Source organism: Melanotaenia boesemani, chromosome 12, assembly GCF_017639745.1.
Source record: "Melanotaenia boesemani isolate fMelBoe1 chromosome 12, fMelBoe1.pri, whole genome shotgun sequence".
Lineage (NCBI taxonomy): Eukaryota > Metazoa > Chordata > Actinopteri > Atheriniformes > Melanotaeniidae > Melanotaenia > Melanotaenia boesemani.
This window is the reverse complement of record NC_055693.1, coordinates 32,763,762-32,784,952: the sequence shown is the minus strand read 5'-3', so window position 1 is coordinate 32,784,952 and position 21,191 is coordinate 32,763,762. Positions and strand designations below refer to the sequence as shown.

General features: G+C 40.0%; 1 protein-coding gene across 3 annotated transcripts in view; it reads right to left on the bottom strand.

Annotated features, from left to right (window-relative positions):
- col6a3 (collagen, type VI, alpha 3) overlaps positions 1 to 19,429 on the bottom strand; it is a 36,676-nt gene extending 17,247 nt beyond the window's left edge. For 2 of the 3 annotated variants that reach the window (XM_042001371.1, XM_042001370.1), the window contains exons 1-34: positions 18,841 to 19,429; positions 17,972 to 18,559; positions 17,152 to 17,751; positions 16,284 to 16,871; positions 15,464 to 16,063; positions 14,595 to 15,182; positions 13,775 to 14,374; positions 12,907 to 13,494; positions 12,106 to 12,678; positions 10,774 to 11,382; positions 9,257 to 9,877; positions 8,509 to 9,105; positions 6,257 to 6,868; positions 5,810 to 6,144; positions 5,486 to 5,567; positions 5,244 to 5,389; positions 5,068 to 5,160; positions 4,928 to 4,981; positions 4,737 to 4,808; positions 4,569 to 4,595; positions 4,373 to 4,417; positions 4,154 to 4,207; positions 3,544 to 3,606; positions 3,103 to 3,168; positions 2,961 to 3,014; positions 2,840 to 2,875; positions 2,687 to 2,749; positions 2,349 to 2,411; positions 2,209 to 2,271; positions 1,801 to 1,863; positions 1,357 to 1,407; positions 957 to 992; positions 790 to 852; positions 474 to 536 (exon numbers count right to left, since the gene is read on the bottom strand). In XM_042001371.1, the coding sequence (XP_041857305.1) occupies positions 474 to 536; positions 790 to 852; positions 957 to 992; positions 1,357 to 1,407; positions 1,801 to 1,863; positions 2,209 to 2,271; positions 2,349 to 2,411; positions 2,687 to 2,749; positions 2,840 to 2,875; positions 2,961 to 3,014; positions 3,103 to 3,168; positions 3,544 to 3,606; positions 4,154 to 4,207; positions 4,373 to 4,417; positions 4,569 to 4,595; positions 4,737 to 4,808; positions 4,928 to 4,981; positions 5,068 to 5,160; positions 5,244 to 5,389; positions 5,486 to 5,567; positions 5,810 to 6,144; positions 6,257 to 6,868; positions 8,509 to 9,105; positions 9,257 to 9,877; positions 10,774 to 11,382; positions 12,106 to 12,678; positions 12,907 to 13,494; positions 13,775 to 14,374; positions 14,595 to 15,182; positions 15,464 to 16,063; positions 16,284 to 16,871; positions 17,152 to 17,751; positions 17,972 to 18,559; positions 18,841 to 19,363 (9,279 nt within the window). In that variant the 5' untranslated portion in view covers positions 19,364 to 19,429. Of the gene's footprint in view, positions 1 to 473; positions 537 to 789; positions 853 to 956; positions 993 to 1,356; positions 1,408 to 1,800; positions 1,864 to 2,208; positions 2,272 to 2,348; positions 2,412 to 2,686; positions 2,750 to 2,839; positions 2,876 to 2,960; positions 3,015 to 3,102; positions 3,169 to 3,543; positions 3,607 to 4,153; positions 4,208 to 4,372; positions 4,418 to 4,568; positions 4,596 to 4,736; positions 4,809 to 4,927; positions 4,982 to 5,067; positions 5,161 to 5,243; positions 5,390 to 5,485; positions 5,568 to 5,809; positions 6,145 to 6,256; positions 6,869 to 8,508; positions 9,106 to 9,256; positions 9,878 to 10,773; positions 11,383 to 12,105; positions 12,679 to 12,906; positions 13,495 to 13,774; positions 14,375 to 14,594; positions 15,183 to 15,463; positions 16,064 to 16,283; positions 16,872 to 17,151; positions 17,878 to 17,971; positions 18,560 to 18,840 lie in introns of those variants that run through there. The other variant, XM_042001372.1, reaches the window with a different exon arrangement.
- Between the last annotated feature and the right edge of the window lie 1,762 nt (positions 19,430 to 21,191).

Below are 21,191 nucleotides of genomic sequence, written 5' to 3'. Positions count from 1 at the left end.
TAAAAAAAATCAGCTGAAGTAGTTGGGATGGCAACTTATCACCTTCTTTTAGAGATTTTTCAATGACAACCAGCTGAGAATAAAACCCAGGATTGATTGGAGGAATTATTTATCCTGTCTGGCCTGAAAATGTCTAAGGGTGTTGCTTTTTTTCTTTTTTAAAAGATGAGCAAGATTTTTTTTGCTGCCTTTTATGTTGAGTTTACTGAATATTTGTGCTTAATTTCTGTATTTTGTGTTTATTATATTAAGTCAAAATCTTAAGTAATCTAAATAATTTAGGACTATTACATTTTGAAACATACATCATATGTCCTACATTTCAACTCTATTAGAAGATTAAAGGAAAAAAAGAACTGTTGCCAGGTCAATATACATGGTTAATTCTATACATATGTTTGTCATTTGTGGCACCACATCATTGATCAAGGATTTACAGAACATAGCTAAGTTTAGAGTTTTAGGATGCTTACATATGGCCCAGGATATCCAACCTCTCCCTTTTGTCCAGCTGTGCCAAAACCCCCTGAGACACCCTGGGAAAAAAAAATTAAAAGCAAGTGAAAAACATTCAATTTCTAAAGTAAACAAAAGATAACTTAAAATTAATTACTGTTGAAGGCTATGAATGCTAGGCTTCTGAAGACAAACCAGTACAGTAAACATATGTACCTTTATGTTCTGGGAAAATACAGGATTTCACAGGGTGAATGTGCACAAGTCCACAATTTACATTGACTAAATTTAAATGTGGACTTAAACAATACATAAACAATACTGAAACCTTACCCTCTGTCCACGGTTTCCTCTGGGACCAGGCCCACCCCGGGAACCAGGATCTCCAGCTGCTCCCTGAACCCATGGAAGTAAAGTGAATAAATGCATCAGAAAGGCTTAGCATACTTAGATTTTCAACCTTTGTCAAAATTTCACCATTATTGTATGTTTTCCATTACCTTGAGTCCAGGGAATCCTGGGAAACCTGGATCACCCTTTAAGACAAATTTAGAGTAAGCATTGATTGGATTAATGTTTTTTTAAGACAATAGTAAGTATCTGCATATGCTTATAAATGATTAATGAGTCACAGAAAGACGTTTGTCTTTTTGTGTAAATGAGTTGAAAGGATTCTGTGTTTTTTTCTTGACTTTTTAAATCCTTTTTTCTTATACATACATGCTCTAAAAACAGCAAATATGAGTGGCAATGTGAACTTCACTGCCTTGCCAATTGTGGAATTATTTTATTAATACATCTATCACAAAATTTGCCAGAACCATCACATTTAGATTTACTCAGCACAAAGTGAACGTCTTGACATCATTAAGGCAAAATTTCAGTTCAAGGATGACTCACCTTTCTTCCTTTTGGGCCTTCAAAACCCATCCCATCTCTGCCATCTTCACCCTGTGTGGGAAACCAGACAAAAAAAAAAAAAGGTTAAAAGCTGAAGAGTTGCAGAGGGAAAATAAGAGCAGCTTCCTTTCCCACGCCGCAACTGTAATGTTACTGTTGTTCTATGTTATAAAGTCATGTGGTGCAGTTTGGGATTTAACAACTACTCGAAATTAAAAACAGGACAGATGTGAAATGCTGACATGAGTAATGACAGTGACGGACGGAAAATACTTCTTAGACTAGACTGATCTTAGCCGATCCCAGGTTCTGTTCCCACTTATGGCACCACACCAGTTTGACAGAAACATGCAAGCTTAACTTTTGTGTCTAAATTATGTTTATTTTCCATCTGTTTTACACTGAGTAATGTCATAAGGACAAAATATGTGGTTTTGTTCTTACAGGCTCTCCTCGGGGGCCAAGGGGCCCAATGATACCCTTTTGTCCTGGGTCCCCAGGCTCTCCCTACAAAGACAAGACAAAAAAAAAAAAAAAAGAAAAAAGAAAAGAAAAACAATCAAACAAAGAGCCCATCAGAAGCAGACACAGAAAATGAAGTAGTCAAATGGAAAGTCAAGGTTTTAGATTTTTTTTCTGGACTGTATTTTAAAACCATTGGATCAGGTTCTGCACTTTTAATCAAACTCATCTCCTTTTTTGCAAGAAAGACCTGAATGTTTTTTTTTTTTTATTTTCAGACACATTTTTTTCCAAATGTGTATCCAGTAAAGTGAGAGAGCTTGTCTCAGGGTAGTGTGTTTGAAAATTAAACAAGGCTGTTATGTAAGACTAGCCCGTCCTTTTCAGTACCTTGCGACCAAGAGGTCCTCTTCTACCTTTTTCACCAATGGGACCTGGGATACCTCCAGGACCCTATACAAAATCATGAGATTATTATTAAGTTTAGATCATTATTGTTACAGAATAACTGGCCTATTAACTTTACTCACTCTTGGTCCAGGGCTTCCGCCCTCTCCTCGAGGTCCTGGTGTCCCCTGGGGTCCAGAGTTACCCTGAAAAAACACACAGCAGGTGTCATTGACATGCAGTATTATTTACACACAGTTGCTTGATGATGAGAGAGATGGGGTTGTTGGGGTTGTGGAAAGGTATGGTGTTTCAGTCCAGTCAAAACATTTTCCTTATGGACAATGTAGAAACTTCAGTTAAGAAAACTGCTATTTGAGTCCTACGAAATAGTTTGATTTGAGATTTGAGACTTGATTTGATAAGATTGGTTTTTGTAGATATAATTAGATATAATCTTGTGAAAAATGTATGAACTTACTCTGGATCCTGCAATACCAGGTTCTCCCTGCAAACCAACAGCTCCTGGACTTCCAGCACTTCCCTTTAACAAAGCAATAAGCAGTTACTGCTGATGTGAGAAAAAATTTAACAAGTATTAAACAATATGTGATTTTCTAAAATCTGGACTAACAGGTTGTCCAGGTGAGCCTCTTCTGCCAGCAGCTCCCTAATGAAGAAGAGAAAGAAATTCTGGTTAACAACATAGTGAAATGTATGTATTTGAAAGAGATTCCAAACAAAACATAGTTTACCCTTCTTCCTGGTTCACCAGGGCCTCCCTTCCTTCCATCTTCACCAGGCTGTCCCTGTGATTTTAAAACAGATATTACAGTAAATAAATCTAAACAAAAACAGAAACATCCTGCGTGCAGAGATGGTTCCAGTTGACATTACCGCTGGCCCAGCATCACCAGGGTCTCCTTTCGGCCCTCCAAGGTTGTTATCTCTTCCACTTGTACCCTATTAAACAAAAATCACACCTTTAGTATCTGTTATATTAATTTATCATCATTCTTCTGCATTGTACCAAGCGATTAATTTTATTTGTTTTATTATTTGGATTATACAGTATATATATATATATATATATATATATATATATATATATATTTATATGAATCCTTTGTTTAACCACTGGCTGCTGTTCAGTGGTTGAGATCAAGGCCATGAAAACATTGGTCAATAAAAATAAATATTTTTTCATTTGCTTGCTCTCTGAAATCTGGCCTGAAAATGTCAAGAAATGATTAATGACACAGTTTATACACACAAGAAAATCTACTGTTAGACACACAATTATGCTTGATAAATATGTTGTAATAATACTGTACTGACAGGATCCCCTCTGAGTCCCATTTGTCCTATGTCTCCTGCTTGTCCTTTAGCACCTTTAGGACCCTAAAATGAAAACAGTAAAACATTGATAAGCACTAATTGCAGACAAACACATGGTATTTGGTAATTACAAAACAGATACACATGTACAGAAAAAAAATCTATGGTTTGAACACTGTTAAGTTTATGAGAAAAATTTTCTTGTAATAATTGATGATAAAATAAACTAGAAAATCTCATGTAAAAAATGTGCAAAACAAACTTACAAGATGACTTTAATCTTCGAATCAAGTAAAACACTTTCTGAACCACAAATCACTCCACATTTTATCATGTTCACTGATTTAGCCTTCAAACTTCAAACTTCAAACAAAATTTGAGTTACTGTTCAGAATATTTGGGTGAAAATACGATTAATAATCTAGAATATAAATATTCATAATGCAAGGCTTATGTATATATTATGTTTGTTGCAGTTCTTCAACTTAATTTTCTTTTACAGTGTGTACATGTTTGCATATTTGAAAAATAAAACCTTTCTTTATTCACTAATTATGTTTTTTTTTTTTTAATCTTTTTTTTTTTAATCGGTAAAATAAGAAAAGCTTACTCTTCTGCCAGGGTTTCCTCTTCCACCTGGGGGCCCAGCAACTCCACTTTTACCCTGCAAACATGTTGAAGATACCAGTTAAACTTTGCAGCAAGTATAACTTATATGGTTTGCCATACGGATCTACATGCCAGTGAGCAAAATATATCAAGCCCTGGTACTTATTTTTGGTTCTGATTTTAGATAAAACTTAAAAACAAATAAATAAATAATGCTTACCTCCTCTCCATTGATGCCATCAAGCCCAATTTCTCCAGATTCACCCTGCAATGAGGCAAAGGTTTATTATTTAGCTATTTTCTTTAAAAATGTCAGATCATATGGTTACTTTCATATTTTATGAAATATTCATTAACTCATATTGTCCCATCCAAATAAGAATAAATAAAAAAAAACTAAAATAAAATACAGTTACCTTTTCTCCTGAGTACCCACGAGAGCCCTGAATAGAAAGCAGAATATAATATTGTAAAACATTTTATTGCCCTAATAATAATAATCTTAATAATAATAATAATAATAATAATAATAATAATAATAATAATAACCAATCCTATGAATTCCCAGTAACAAGCTGTTTTACCTTGACCCCTCTCTGTCCTGGACATCCCTGGAAACCCTGAGTTCCATTTACACCAGGAGGACCTCTTTCTCCCTAGAATTACAGAAAACTTATATATATAGTTTTATATACAAAACATGAAATCTGAACAAAAACAAAATGTGGGGAACAAACAATAAAAATAAAAATTTGCACAAGAGGTTCAGACTTACAGGTCCGCCCTCATCACCAGGATGTCCCTGGCTCCCTGGTAATCCTGGACTACCCTAAGAAACAAAAGAAGAACATATTAGCTCGAAATCATGGCTGAGTAAGGAATTAACTTCTTTTTTTTTCATTATAAAAGACCAACCTTAGACCCTGGCTGTCCCACTGCTCCTCTGTCTCCTCTGTTACCTGTACATTTACAAGGCACTCCACAGCATTCCCTTTCTGCAATATTGTCCTATGATAGAAAAGTAAGCATGTGAAAAAAAATGTTTAGTGAAAGTGAATAAAAACTTTCAGATGTGAATTTTCAACACTTACCAGTTCTTCCATGAGTTCATAGTCCAAGTCCATGATATTGAGTCTTAAGGGTCGGGTGTACCTGAATCCACGACCAAATTCTAACAACGAAGCTTCCTCAAACTTTTGTACTCTCTCCAGTCCAACCAGAATAAAGGTGTTCACTCCTGTTTAGGCAATAGGTTCAGAAATTACTATTCACTTCTGAGGCTGCTATTGCTAGATTTAGAAAAATTTTTAAAGGTAATCTTTGAGCCTTTTACCTGACCGACGAAGCTCCTCAACACGCCTTTTCATTTCAGCATATGAGACCATATCAAGACCGTCAGTCAGATGAATTATAACCTTTGGTGTGAACAGAGAAAATACAGATCAGCCTATGAGTTCCTTCACTGGTAAACCTTAAGTAGGGATAACCCAACCTTATCTGACCCTTCTACTCCTTTCTTTAAAAGATTAAAATGATGACATGAAGAAGCCTCACTGCTAATAACTCAAAAACATTATACCAAATTTACATGGTTTAATTTTTGTACAGAGACATGACAAGATTGTGACATTTCTAGTTTAAATTGTTAGTAACCAACCTTGACAATGTTGTCTTGTCTGGCTTTGAACCTATTGATGTAAGCTGAGATTGTCTGGCCATTAAGGAAAAAGGGACCGCTATTCCGCAGGCCTCTGAAGGACTCAAACAGCCTATCAGGATTGTCCGTGAAGTCTAGCTGGACTGGCTCTGAGGCAGAATCCAAAGCCAGCATTCCCACTTCCACAGTGGGAGTCTGTCCACCTGAGCAACTGATATGTGCCATTTTGGAAATCCTCTGCAAAATGGCACCCATCTTGCTCTGGAGGTTAGTTTGAGCACTGAAGATGTTCTGGGCAGACACATCAAAGCCTACTAACACCTCAACCTTGCAGGCTGTAAAAAAGCACAATTTTAGTTTAGTTTGTGGAGAACAATAGATAATTAAAACATACACAACTTCATTTAAATGCCAGTGAACAAAACAGCAAAATGCTATTTCTCTCACCTCTAGTCATATCTTGCACTCCTACACACAACTTTCCTTTTATTTCGTCGTCCAACGTCTCCAGGATTTGCTCATTGAGTTCCGAAAGTTCCTGAAAGTTGCTTGCCCGAGCCATGGTGGAAGACTCACTTGCTAAGTTCTCCAACTCGTCCTGAATGTCGCCCACTCCCACAGCAAAGATTCTTACACCTTTGTTTTTCAAACCAAGGGCAGCTGTTTTACTGTCGTCAGATGAACGTCCTCCAGTAACAACAATAAGGATCTGAGGAGTGCCATCATCCATTCTACTGCCTTTCCCCTTAGTGAAGTGGACATCTTGAACATGGCGAATGGCTGCACCAGTGTTTATTTCCCGTCCACCTTTGTATTCTACTTGGCCAATTGCATTCAAAATGTCATCCCTGTTCTTGTGTGTGTTGAGGTAAAAGGCATCACTCACATCTACAGCATAATGAGCTAGACCAATTCGTAGGTTGTCTCTCTCAGAGAAGAACAGGTCAATGAGGTTGATGACGAAATCCTTCACATCATTGAAGTTTTTTCGGCCTAAGTTGATGGAGCTATCCATTAGAAAAACAATATCAGCCTTTTTAGCTGGAGGCAGGCCTTCCGCTAAAAGAAGAGAAAGAGGGATACAATGAAGTGTTCCAAAAGAATAAAACAAAAAACAAAACAAACAAAAATCTAATTGTGCATGTATAATAGGGCTGCAGCCAAATTATTATTAATTATTGTATCACGTAACTAACAATTGATATCTATTTGCCTCATTAAGGAGTAAAACTATTAAAATGAGAAAAAAGAGCTCTAAAAATAAACTGTGCTTTATTCAGCAAATGAAACAACTGTAATAATAACTGTAAGTGTCAGATTAACAGTCTTTAAAGAAAGTTTTGTCCAAAGAAAATTTCAACCTCAAAGCCAAAATCTAATAGAAAAATACAGTAAGACGAAGTAAGTTATTTCTGGGTATCAGTCAGATGTTAGTTAAATCAGCCATTGTTGTCTGTCTTTGTGGAAAGTTTTCTTATATTTAAAAAAAATGAACTAACCTCTTCATATTGCCACATTTATAGTAGGTCATAATCGTAATAAATCATATATTTCGTATATCGTAGTAATTTTAATAATCTTAATAATCATAATTTCATTTTATTTTATTGTTTTCTCTTATTCTTGTATGCTAATGTATTAGTTGTATAAACTGTTCTTTGCTGCTGCCTCTTGGCTAGGTCATTTGGTTATCAGCTGACTTGCCTGGTTAACAAAGGTATAAATAAAAAAAAACAATACCTAAGAACATTAGTTCACATGAACAGATTACAGGCTGGAGCGACTCTGATGAGCAGATGGAGATGAGGAAAATATATAGATCTTATTTTTTGGGGCAGATCTGACAACATTTCAACAGAATTTATGCACCATTCACTAAACACAACCAATGAAATTTGCTTGAAAATAAATAAATATAAAATGCAGAGCAGAAAGTGGCCTTGTGACCGGGATCCAGTGGTTACACTAGGACCAAATAATAAAACATCTGTCTTTTTATTATGCAGTTTCGAGGCGCTACATCAACAATTTCTAAGAATTTGTTTCAGAGGCATATAAACCTTACTGTCATCAGCAAAAATGGAAAGCACATGTGTTTTCTAACAATAGAACCCTAGGAACTACCATATACCCTGGCCTGATAGCAACTGTAGGTTACAGCACACCTGCAACCTTAAATTGGATTAAGATGGCATTGAAAATAGATAGGCAGATGGAAAATGAAAAAGCCACTATACTGCCTAGCTTAAGCCTCAAGCTCAACTATTGTATATTCTTTACTAGTGTCCATGACAACTAAGCATACAGATTTAAACTAAACTAGAAGTGGACGTGTAAACTAGGTACTTGCTGTTGAGATAATGTGGCACTGATGTTGTGCTACAGTGCTACCCAAGAATGGGCAAACAGCACACTAGTTTCAGCTTTTTGGATTGCTCCAAAGTTTTGACTATTTTGTTGTTGTCCCTGATTCTGCTCTTAGCTGTTTTCTCCTTCATTGTGCTATCAAAGCTGCTACAAACACAATGTGGGACGTAGACGTGTAGCACTGTGGCCGACTAGCAGAACATTGTGTGTATTGGGTGTAGCTTTAAAGCAAATCATTTGTACTGAGGACTGTTTGTAATCAGGTTATTCGAGTTACTGGAGGAACTGTTTCAGCTCTAATATGTAATAAGAAGAATGATTGCATGACTTACTAGGAGTCTCATAAGTTGGGAAAATGTCCTTTCGGAATCCGGCTAGTCTGGTAATAAACGCCTCTCGTACTGTTGGCAGACCTGGGAATGTAGGTACCTGAAGAACATCACCTGGGGTGGTGGTGATTTGGGATAGTTGCCTTGTGTCAGCACGACCAGCTCCAATACTGACGCAGTTGACCTTAGCACTCTTAAGCACAGGTCCATAGAGATAGACTTCTTGGCTGGAGCGAGCACCTGTGAGGACTACAAGATGCTGGGAGGCTTCAGTTTCACGAACACCGGCTGATGGTTTTAACTCATTCTGCATGACATATTGAATGCCATCAGCCAGGTCTGATGATCGTCCTCCCATCTGACGAAGTCTTCTGACAGCAGAAATAACAGCTGACTTGGTGTTGTGTGAGTTGAGTGAGAACTCTGTTTTAACTTTGTCTGAATATTGGACAACTGCCACACGCACTTGATCAGGCTGCACATCAAGTTGTTGGATGATGCTGAGAATGAAGTCACGGATGTGAGCAATCCCAGCTGTACCTGTACTATCTGAGCCATCAATAAGGAAAACAATGTCTTTTCTCCCCAGATCCACCTTACCTGCAAAAAAAGTACAAGCACAAAGAGGTACAACTAAAATCATTTACTAGTAGAAAAACTTAGGCATTTTTTCTATTACCATAACAATGGAGAGAAATTTTAAATTTAAAGTAATATGAAGCTTTGAATACCTTCAGATATAATGTCTTACCATATTCCACAGTCGGAGGAACAATACTGGTGGTGCCAGCAGTGGATATTGTTGTGATTGAACTGATAAGCTGTTGCTCCACTCTTGGAAGTTGTTGGAAATTGTCAACTTTATAGACAAGGTCTTGCTTTAGCGAAATCTGTCTCAGTTCTTCTGGATCTGCAGCCGCTGAACCAATTGCAATAGGTGCAACAAAATTCCTTTTAAGTTGGTTAGCTGGTGTGGATACATCATCTGTAGACTTGCCACCAGTAACTACAATGAGTAACTGAGGTACACCATCTTCAATGCGGCTTCCTGCTGACCTCTGGTAGATGTTTCTGGAGACCCACTCTATAGCACGACCTGTGTTTAAACGATTTCCTCCTCTGCTTCTAAGTTTTGACACAGCCTCTTGGACTTCATTTTTGGTGGAGAATTGATTGAGCAGAAATTCGGATTTTGGGTCATCGCTGTACTGTACCACTGACACCCGGACCTTATCCAGTCCTACGTCCATCTTCCCCACAACTCTTCTAATCATTTCGCGGATGGATGGGAACTCACTACGCATTGCTGTTGTGCCATCAACAAGAAATACAACGTCTCTCTTTCCTCCACCTGTGGGTGTTGGTGTGATTACTGAAAGAAAGAAAGAAAGAAAGAAAGAAAGAAAGAAACAAAGAAAGAAAGAAAAAAAGAAAGAAAGAAAGAAAGAAAGAAAGAAAGAATACAAGCAGTTAAAAATCATTATTACTTCTTAGTTTCAAGTAGACATAGACCCCAATATCTATTACAGTTTGCCCATGTGAATGAACGTACACATGGCACACAGTTACCCCTTTACATGAGGATTTCTGGGCTGATGAGGGGCTGATGAGTTACACATACAAACATTGCACCATAAGTTTTAGAATTCCATTGCCTATGTAGGCTTAAGATCTAAACACGTTAATTTACAATTGACGTAATTCACAGCCAAGGATGGCAATAAACACAAATGTACATCATTTTAGCAGCATGGTGAGTAATTGCGCATTGTAAGAATGCAAAGAAAGCTCCTCAAGAGTTTTTGTTCTTCAGCGTTTTATTGATTGATGGTACGTAGTCAGTTCAGACTACCTTTGTTAATTGGCAGTACGTGCAGTGGGAAGGAGAATCTGGAGGAAGCAGGAGAATGGAGAAGACTGGGGATAACTTTGTATAAAGCAGAGTATAAAAAAGAAGAAAGTGTCTTCCTAGACACAATTTTAAATTTTTATTGTAAGTCATGTTCATTCATGTCAGGGATGTCAAACTTTGGTCCTGCAGGTATGAGATGTTTTCCTGGTTCAACATACATGACTCAAATTAATTGTGTCATTGTGCAGAACTTGACAAGTTGTTTGAAAAAAGCCCCCCAGACAGCCACCCGGCATGGGCCAGCACCCACCCTAATATTCCAGCCGCACACCCCGGGAACCACAGTTAATTATGTGTTACAGATGCAATTAGACTATGAAGAATCTCTTGTCAAAAACTGAATATAGTCAAATTACCTTCATAAGTTGGAAACACTGGCATCAACTTTGAGATATCCTCATCTGATAACTCTGTGAGTGTGTTGATTAGGGTCTCTTGAACAGTGTACAGTCCAGGAAGGTCATCTACAGTGAAAGCAAAATTGGGCACGTATGACACTACCCGTAGCTCTGTGGGGTTGACATCCCTGGTGCCAATGCTGAAGGGAAGTATTCTGGATTGTTTGAGGGAAGATGCTGCACTGCTGAAGTCATCGGTAGAAGATCCACTGGACACAACAATCACAAATTGTGGGACACCCTCTTGCTTTCTGCTCCCTCGTGCTGGTGTCAAAACATCCTGTGTGAGAAACCGCAAAGCTTGACCCAGGTTTCGCTGTCTTCCTCCTCGCTGGCTCATTTCCCTGATGCCATTCAAAACACCTTCTTTTGTTGCATGTGTATTTAAGTACATGTCAGGCTGAGCAAAGTCACCATATTGGACAACACCAATGCGAATCTTGTTCTCGCCCACATTGAGACTTTCCACGACCCTGCGAATAAACTCTTGAATGATAGCAAATTCCCGTCCAACGCCACCGGATCCATCGACAAGGAACACAACGTCTTTTCTGAATCCCTGCAATGCTGAAAAAGATAGAGAAAATGACATTATACTCCGCCTTGAAAATAATCAAAATGTGGGATAGTAAGGCAATTGTAGAAGCAACTGCATATCAACATTTGATAACCTTAAAACAGATGCAAACAGGCCCCTTTTTCCAAAGAGAAAAAGTTTCACATGACACTTGATCGTCTCCAACTATTTCCTTCTTGAGAACAATGATGATAGACATCTCTTAATGAATTGGAACACATATGCTGGGGAATTACCACTAGTATTAAAAAAAATCTATATGGGTAAGAATGTTTTAGTGAACACATACCTTGGTTTGATAATTAACTTGAATTAGTTCTTGTAAAAGGAAAAGGACATCAAGGGAGGGCGATGAAAATATACTGATCTTCAAATATAGATTGTATGTGATGTATAAGTTGTGTTACAACTGCTACTTACCGACAAAATGTTAATAGAGGTGGAGCAGATACAATTACAGAAGAAGAGGTTCAGAATGAAAATCATGAAACAATTAAATAATTTCATCTTTGCATGATTAAAACAATTTGTTTAATAATTCGCATTTATAGCTACCAAACATATAAGAAGAAATATTTGCTTGGTGGAGTGCATTTTTGTGAAATTTTTGTTTAAAAAAGTACATTTTTACTATTTTAATATAACATTGTGATTGTTACAAGAAAAGCTAAGGGTTGACATGATATTTGTTTAAACAAAGCTGACATGCATACCCTTAATGGTATAGCTCTCAATGGAGGCCTGCAGTTGCTGTTGGACACTGGGAAGGTCAGTAAATTCAGACACAGAAAGGGCGTAACTGGGTTCGTGGGATATCTTCTGCAGTTCTCGACTGTCAGAGCCTCTGCTTCCAATTGCAAAGGTCAAGACACCCAACTGTTTGAGAGCAGAGGATGGTGCATCAACACTGTCGAAAGATCTTCCACCGCTTAGCAATATCAGAACCTGTGGAACTCCCTCCATGCGCCTGCTTCCAGCCGAAGCAGTGAAGACGTTATCCCTCAGGTACTGGAGAGCTGCTCCAGTGTTGAGGGGTCTCCCGCCTTTGTGCCTCAAGCCTCTGACAGTGTCAAGGATCTTGCCTTTTGTTGTGTATGTGTTGAGATAGAACTGGACGGCTGGATCTCTGCTGTACTGAACCACTGAGACACGGTCTTTGCTGTCATCCACACTGAGTGTCTCAACTATTCTTCGGACAAAGTCTCGCATAGCTGTAAAGCCGGTTCTAGTACTATCGGATCCATCCAGTAAGAACACAACATCCCTTCCAGGTTGCTGTCTCACCACTAGAGAACATAAGATGCGAGAAATGTTTAGGTTCATGGAGCAAATGTTCCCTTGTGGAAGTCAGATTTTAAAAGACAACCTACAGGTTTGTAAGTTACTCTATTTCAGCTGTTAAAACTATTTTGGTCAAAGTGCCACTGGCTGATTTAGACTGAGTAAAATATATTTCATTACACTTTAGATTGGGTATCTGTGATTTCAGAAGATAAAATGTGTCACTTTCTTACCAGTCACTGTTGTTGTCATGGGCTTGGCCCTTACTGTACTTATTGCAGAGGAGAGCTGTTCTTGGACACTGGGGAGATCGGTGAACTCAGACACCGACAGAACATAACTTGGCTCATAAGATAACTTCTGCAGCTCTCTGCTGTCAGCTGTCCTCGTTCCAATGCCAATCACAAAAATACCCTGCTGTCTGAGAGCAGCAGCTGAGGCATCTACATTGTCAAAAGACCTTCCCCCTGTTAGCAGGATCAGCATCTGGGGAACACCTTGCAAGCGCCGACTCCCCGAGGAGTTTGTAAAGACATTGTCTCTGACATATTGTAGGGCTGCCCCGGTGTTGAGGGGTCTTCCTCCTCTGTGTCTGAGCCCTCTCACCGCGTCCACAATATCCTCTCTTGTCTTATATGTGTTCAGATAGAAATGGACCTCTGATTCTCTGCTGTACTGGACCACAGATACACGGTCTTTGTTTTCTCCTACACTGAGTTTCTCCACCACTCTTTCAACAAAATCTCGAATGGCAGGGAAGCCATTCCTTGTGCCATCAGAGCCATCCAAGAGAAATACGACATCCTTTTTGGCCGTGTCAACTGAGAAAAGATGGGAAAACAAAAAAGTAAAAACCTTTACTAAAATCTAGCCTCCATGGCCCTGCCTTGCTTGGACCAATGATTATTCAAGGCAATATAGTCCCCTCTGCCCCCACCCCATAAGCTTGGTTGCTGAGCACTAAGAAAAAACCCTTCCATTTTTCATCACATGCACACGTACGACAAAACACATGTAACATTCAATTTCCCCTTCCTGAGAGTGATTGAAGCAAGTCAGTTTGACCAAATGGCCAGCAAATGGCCATGTTTGACAACATACCAGTTGGAGTTGGTGTTTCTGGGGTGACGTCAATAACTACGGCTTCCACGGAGGCCTGCAGTTGCTGTTGGACACTGGGAAGGTCAGCAAATTCAGACACAGAAAGGGCGTAACTGGGTTCGTGGGATATCTTCTGCAGTTCTCGACTGTCAGAGCCTCTGCTTCCAATTGCAAAGGTCAAGACACCCAACTGTTTGAGAGCAGAGGATGGTGCATCAACGCTGTCGAAAGATCTTCCACCGCTTAGCAATATCAGCACCTGTGGAACTCCCTCCAGGCGCCTGCTTCCGGCAGAAGCAGTGAAGACGTTCTCCCTCAGGTACTGGAGAGCTGCTCCAGTGTTGAGGGGTCTCCCGCCTTTGTGCCTCAAGCCTCTGACAGTGTCAAGGATCTCGCCTTTTGTTGTGTATGTGTTGAGATAGAACTGGACGGCTGGATCTCTGCTGTACTGAACCACTGAGACACGGTCTTTGCTGTCATCCACACTGAGTGTCTCAACTACTCTTCGGACAAAGTCTCGCATAGCTGTGAAGCCGGTGCTAGTACTATCGGATCCATCCAGTAAGAACACAACATCCCTTCCAAGTTGCTGTCTCACCACTAGAGAACATAAGATGCGAGAAATGTTTAGGTTCATGGAGCAAATGTTCCCTTATGGAAGTCAGATTTTAAAAGACAACCTACAGGTTTGTAAGTTTCAGCTGTCAAAACTATTTTGGTCATAGAGCCACTGGCTGATTTAGACTGAGTAAAATATATTTCATTACACTTTAGATTGGGTATCTGTGATTTCAGAAGATAAAATGTGTCACTTTCTTACCAGTCACTGTTGTTGTCATGGGCTTGGCCCTTACTGTACTTATTGCAGAGGAGAGCTGTTCTTGGACACTGGGGAGATCGGTGAACTCAGACACCGACAGAACATAACTTGGCTCATAAGATAACTTCTGCAGCTCTCTGCTGTCAGCTGTCCTCGTTCCAATGCCAATCACAAAAATACCCTGCTGTCTGAGAGCAGCAGCTGAGGCATCTACATTGTCAAAAGACCTTCCCCCTGTTAGCAGGATCAGCATCTGGGGAACACCTTGCAAGCGCCGACTCCCCGAGGAGTTTGTAAAGACATTGTCTCTGACATATTGTAGGGCTGCCCCGGTGTTGAGGGGTCTTCCTCCTCTGTGTCTGAGCCCTCTCACCGCGTCCACAATATCCTCTCTTGTCTTATATGTGTTCAGATAGAAATGGACCTCTGATTCTCTGCTGTACTGGACCACAGATACACGGTCTTTGTTTTCTCCTACACTGAGTTTCTCCACCACTCTTTCAACAAAATCTCGAATGGCAGGGAAGCCATTCCTTGTGCCATCAGAGCCATCCAAGAGAAATACGACATCCTTTTTGGCCGTGTCAACTGAGAAAAGATGGGAAAACAAAAAAGTAAAAACCTTTACTAAAATCTAGCCTCCATGGCCCTGCCTTGCTTGGACCAATGATTATTCAAGGCAATATAGTCCCCTCTGCCCCCACCCCATAAGCTTGGTTGTTGAGCACTAAGAAAAAACCCTTCCATTTCTCATCACATGCACACGTACGACAAAACACATGTAACATTCCAATTTCCCCTTCCTGAGAGTGATTGAAGCAAGTCAGTTTGACCCAATGGCCAGCAAAGGGCCATGTTTGACAACATACCAGTTGAAGTTGGTGTATCTGGGGTGACGTCAATAACTACGGCTTCCACGGAGGCCTGCAGTTGCTGTTGGACACTGGGAAGGTCAGCAAATTCAGACACAGAAAGGGCGTAACTGGGTTCGTGGGATATCTTCTGCAGTTCTCGACTGTCAGAGCCTCTGCTTCCAATTGCAAAGGTCAAGACACCCAACTGTTTGAGAGCAGAGGATGGTGCATCAACGCTGTCGAAAGATCTTCCACCGCTTAGCAATATCAGCACCTGTGGAACTCCCTCCAGGCGCCTGCTTCCGGCAGAAGCAGTGAAGACGTTCTCCCTCAGGTACTGGAGAGCTGCTCCAGTGTTGAGGGGTCTCCCGCCTTTGTGCCTCAAGCCTCTGACAGTGTCAAGGATCTCACGTTTTGTTGTGTATGTGTTGAGATAGAACTGGACGGCTGGATCTCTGCTGTACTGAACCACTGAGACACGGTCTTTGCTGTCATCCACACTGAGTGTCTCAACTACTCTTCGGACAAAGTCTCGCATAGCTGTGAAGCCGGTGCTAGTACTATCGGATCCATCCAGTAAGAACACAACATCCCTTCCAAGTTGCTGTCTCACCACTAGAGAACATAAGATGCGAGACATGTTTAGGTTCATGGAGCAAATGTTCTCTTATGGAAGTCAGATTTTAAAAGACAACCTACAGGTTTGTAAGTTTCAGCTGTCAAAACTATTTTGGTCATAGAGCCACTGGCTGATTTAGACTGAGTAAAATATATTTCATTACACTGTAGATTGGGTACCTGTGATTTCAGAAGATAAAATGTGTCACTTTCTTACCAGTCACTGTTGTTGTCATGGGCTTGGCCCTTACTGTACTTATTGCAGAGGAGAGCTGTTCTTGGACACTGGGGAGATCGGTGAACTCAGACACCGACAGAGCATCACTTGGCTCATAAGATAACTTCTGCAGCTCTCTGCTGTCAGCTGTCCTCGTTCCAATGCCAATCACAAAAATACCCTGCTGTCTGAGAGCAGCAGCTGAGGCATCTACATTGTCAAAAGACCTTCCCCCTGTTAGCAGGATCAGCATCTGGGGAACACCTTGCAAGCGCCGACTCCCCGAGGAGTTTGTAAAGACATTGTCTCTGACATATTGTAGGGCTGCCCCGGTGTTGAGGGGTCTTCCTCCTCTGTGTCTGAGCCCTCTCACCGCGTCCACAATATCCTCTCTTGTCTTATATGTGTTCAGATAGAAATGGACCTCTGATTCTCTGCTGTACTGGACCACAGATACACGGTCTTTGTTTTCTCCTACACTGAGTTTCTCCACCACTCTTTCAACAAAATCTCGAATGGCAGGGAAGCCATTCCTTGTGCCATCAGAGCCATCCAAGAGAAATACGACATCCTTTTTGGCCGTGTCAACTGAGAAAAGATGGGAAAACAAAAAAGTAAAAACCTTTACTAAAATCTAGCCTCCATGGCCCTGCCTTGCTTGGACCAATGATTATTCAAGGCAATATAGTCCCCTCTGCCCCCACCCCATAAGCTTGGTTGCTGAGCACTAAGAAAAAACCCTTCCATTTCTCATCACATGCACACGTATGACAAAACACATGTAACATTCAATTTCCCCTTCCTGAGAGTGATTGAAGCAAGTCAGTTTGACCAAATGGCCAGCAAATGGCCATGTTTGACAACATACCAGTTGAAGTTGGTGTTTCTGGGGTGACGTCAATAACTACGGCTTCCACGGAGGCCTGCAGTTGCTGTTGGACACTGGGAAGGTCAGCAAATTCAGACACAGAAAGGGCGTAACTGGGTTCGTGGGATATCTTCTGCAGTTCTCGACTGTCAGAGCCTCTGCTTCCAATTGCAAAGGTCAAGACACCCAACTGTTTGAGAGCAGAGGATGGTGCATCAACGCTGTCGAAAGATCTTCCACCGCTTAGCAATATCAGCACCTGTGGAACTCCCTCCAGGCGCCTGCTTCCGGCAGAAGCAGTGAAGACGTTCTCCCTCAGGTACTGGAGAGCTGCTCCAGTGTTGAGGGGTCTCCCGCCTTTGTGCCTCAAGCCTCTGACAGTGTCAAGGATCTCACGTTTTGTTGTGTATGTGTTGAGATAGAACTGGACGGCTGGATCTCTGCTGTACTGAACCACTGAGACACGGTCTTTGCTGTCATCCACACTGAGTGTCTCAACTACTCTTCGGACAAAGTCTCGCATAGCTGTGAAGCCGGTGCTAGTACTATCGGATCCATCCAGTAAGAACACAACATCCCTTCCAAGTTGCTGTCTCACCACTAGAGAACATAAGATGCGAGACATGTTTAGGTTCATGGAGCAAATGTTCCCTTATGGAAGTCAGATTTTAAAAGACAACCTACAGGTTTGTAAGTTTCAGCTGACAAAACTATTTTGGTCATAGAGCCACTGGCTGATTTAGACTGAGTAAAATATATTTCATTACACTTTAGATTGGGTACCTGTGATTTCAGAAGATAAAATGTGTCACTTTCTTACCAGTCACTGTTGTTGTCATGGGCTTGGCCCTTACTGTACTTATTGCAGAGGAGAGCTGTTCTTGGACACTGGGGAGATCGGTGAACTCAGACACCGACAGAGCATCACTTGGCTCATAAGATAACTTCTGCAGCTCTCTGCTGTCAGCTGTCCTCGTTCCAATGCCAATCACAAAAATACCCTGCTGTCTGAGAGCAGCAGCTGAGGCATCTACATTGTCAAAAGACCTTCCCCCTGTTAGCAGGATCAGCATCTGGGGAACACCTTGCAAGCGCCGACTCCCCGAGGAGTTTGTAAAGACATTGTCTCTGACATATTGTAGGGCTGCCCCGGTGTTGAGGGGTCTTCCTCCTCTGTGTCTGAGCCCTCTCACCGCGTCCACAATATCCTCTCTTGTCTTATATGTGTTCAGATAGAAATGGACCTCTGATTCTCTGCTGTACTGGACCACAGATACACGGTCTTTGTTTTCTCCTACACTGAGTTTCTCCACCACTCTTTCAACAAAATCTCGAATGGCAGGGAAGCCATTCCTTGTGCCATCAGAGCCATCCAAGAGAAATACGACATCCTTTTTGGCCGTGTCAACTGAGAAAAGATGGGAAAACAAAAAAGTAAAAACCTTTACTAAAATCTAGCCTCCATGGCCCTGCCTTGCTTGGACCAATGATTATTCAAGGCAATATAGTCCCCTCTGCCCCCACCCCATAAGCTTGGTTGCTGAGCACTAAGAAAAAACCCTTCCATTTCTCATCACATGCACACGTACGACAAAACACCAGTAACATTCCAATTTCCCCTTCCTGAGAGTGATTGAAGCAAGTCAGTTTGACCCAATGGCCAGCAAAGGGCCATGTTTGACAACATACCAGTTGGAGTTGGTGTTTCTGGGGTGACGTCAATAACTACGGCTTCCACGGAGGCCTGCAGTTGCTGTTGGACACTGGGAAGGTCAGCAAATTCAGACACAGAAAGGGCGTAACTGGGTTCGTGGGATATCTTCTGCAGTTCTCGACTGTCAGAGCCTCTGCTTCCAATTGCAAAGGTCAAGACACCCAACTGTTTAAGAGCAGAGGATGGTGCATCAACGCTGTCGAAAGATCTTCCACCGCTTAGCAATATCAGCACCTGTGGAACTCCCTCCAGGCGCCTGCTTCCGGCAGAAGCAGTGAAGACGTTATCCCTCAGGTACTGGAGAGCTGCTCCAGTGTTGAGGGGTCTCCCGCCTTTGTGCCTCAAGCCTCTGACAGTGTCAAGGATCTCACGTTTTGTTGTGTATGTGTTGAGATAGAACTGGACGGCTGGATCTCTGCTGTACTGAACCACTGAGACACGGTCTTTGCTGTCATCCACACTGAGTGTCTCAACTACTCTTCGGACAAAGTCTCGCATAGCTGTGAAGCCGGTGCTAGTACTATCGGATCCATCCAGTAAGAACACAACATCCCTTCCAAGTTGCTGTCTCACCACTAGAGAACATAAGATTTAGAATCAGTAAAGTTCATTAATAAAAGTCACGACCATAAATATCAGAATTCTTTTACAACGGGCATCATTATTGCATGTTTTTTTCTATGAACATAATCATTTTGTTCTACAGTTTTCAATGAATTTAAGTTACCTCAATAATTTTGTTGTTATTAGTTTCCTATATTGTAATATTGTCAAAATTTTTTACTCAGTATTAATCATTGATTTCCATAATCGTAAATCCATAATAGGTACACTGACATTTCTTTGCAGAGTTTGAAATTCCACATATTATAATTCCATATCAATTTTTCTTTTGTTTCTCATAATACAGATAATAACCCATATAACCTGAGTTTATATTTTAGTTAAGTTTACACACACACACACACACACACACACACACACACACACACACATATATATATATATATATATATATATATATATATAGGGTTGTCAAATGAATATAATTTTTACTCAGATTAATCACAGCTTTCAAATTCATTAATCATGATTAATTACAGCTTTAAAATGAATCACAAATATCAAATTAGTTCAAAATAGTCATCATTCGGGTCTATGCCTCAGCGTTTTCCATTTTCACAGAATTGTATCAACAGAAAGAACCAATGCTACAAATATTTAGTTTTAACTGACCCTCTCTTGGATAAACTTCAGATGTCCAATGGTAAGTAAATGCAGCATGTAATGTACTTTTAAATGTTGTTCGAAAACATCTCTACCGTGTTCTAGATAATTCAGAATTTATATATCATCATCTTACCAACCGTCTCCATGGTGATAATTTCTGTAATAAAACCACCAGATGTGACAACTAATGTTAAAAAGCCAACAATGATAAAGAAACTGTGATAAAACTTATAATCTTGATAAAAATAAATTTTTCCTATTATCATTGAAGTGTGTTTGTATATAAATATATATATATATATATATATATATATGTATATATAGTAACAGTTGTTAATTTTGAAAAAAAGAGGTGCACTTGGTGCATCATGATTAGAAAATGTTGCTAATTGAACAAATGCTTTTTGTAACAGTAATATTTTTTTAAATAGGTTGGGAACATACTTGCCCATACAGTATTACAATACGTTAAATATGGATATATTAAAGTATAATATAATGTCAAAATTACTGTATTATTTACATAACTTCTTATTTTTCTCAATATGCCAAGAGATTTGGTGACTTTCTTGCAGACAAAACCAGCTTGATCTCTCCATGAAAGTTTATCATTGACCTGAACACCCAAAAATCAAATGCATGAAACTTTTGCAATTTCCTCATTTTGTAGATAATTTTAACTTCTTCAGATTTAAATTTTTTCTTTCCTGTAAATATAATAAAATTACATTTAGTTACATTTAATGATAACTTATTAGTTTTAAACCAAATAGAATATTTTAAAAGATCCTCATTTAATTTCTTTATGAGTACTCCCTGTGAGAGATTATAAGGGTGGTGTCATCTGCAAAGAACAGTGGAACAGTAGATGTAGTAACTGCAGCAAGATCATTTATATATATCAAAAAATAATAAAGGTCCTAAAACGGATCCTTGAGGGACACCGTATTGAATTTAATTTTTTCTAGATTCATAACTATTCATAAATACATACTGTTTTCTGTTGTTAACGTAACTGAATAACCATTTATAAACAACTCCATGAAAACCATATATATAATTTATTCAACAATATTTTATGATGCACCGTGTCAAA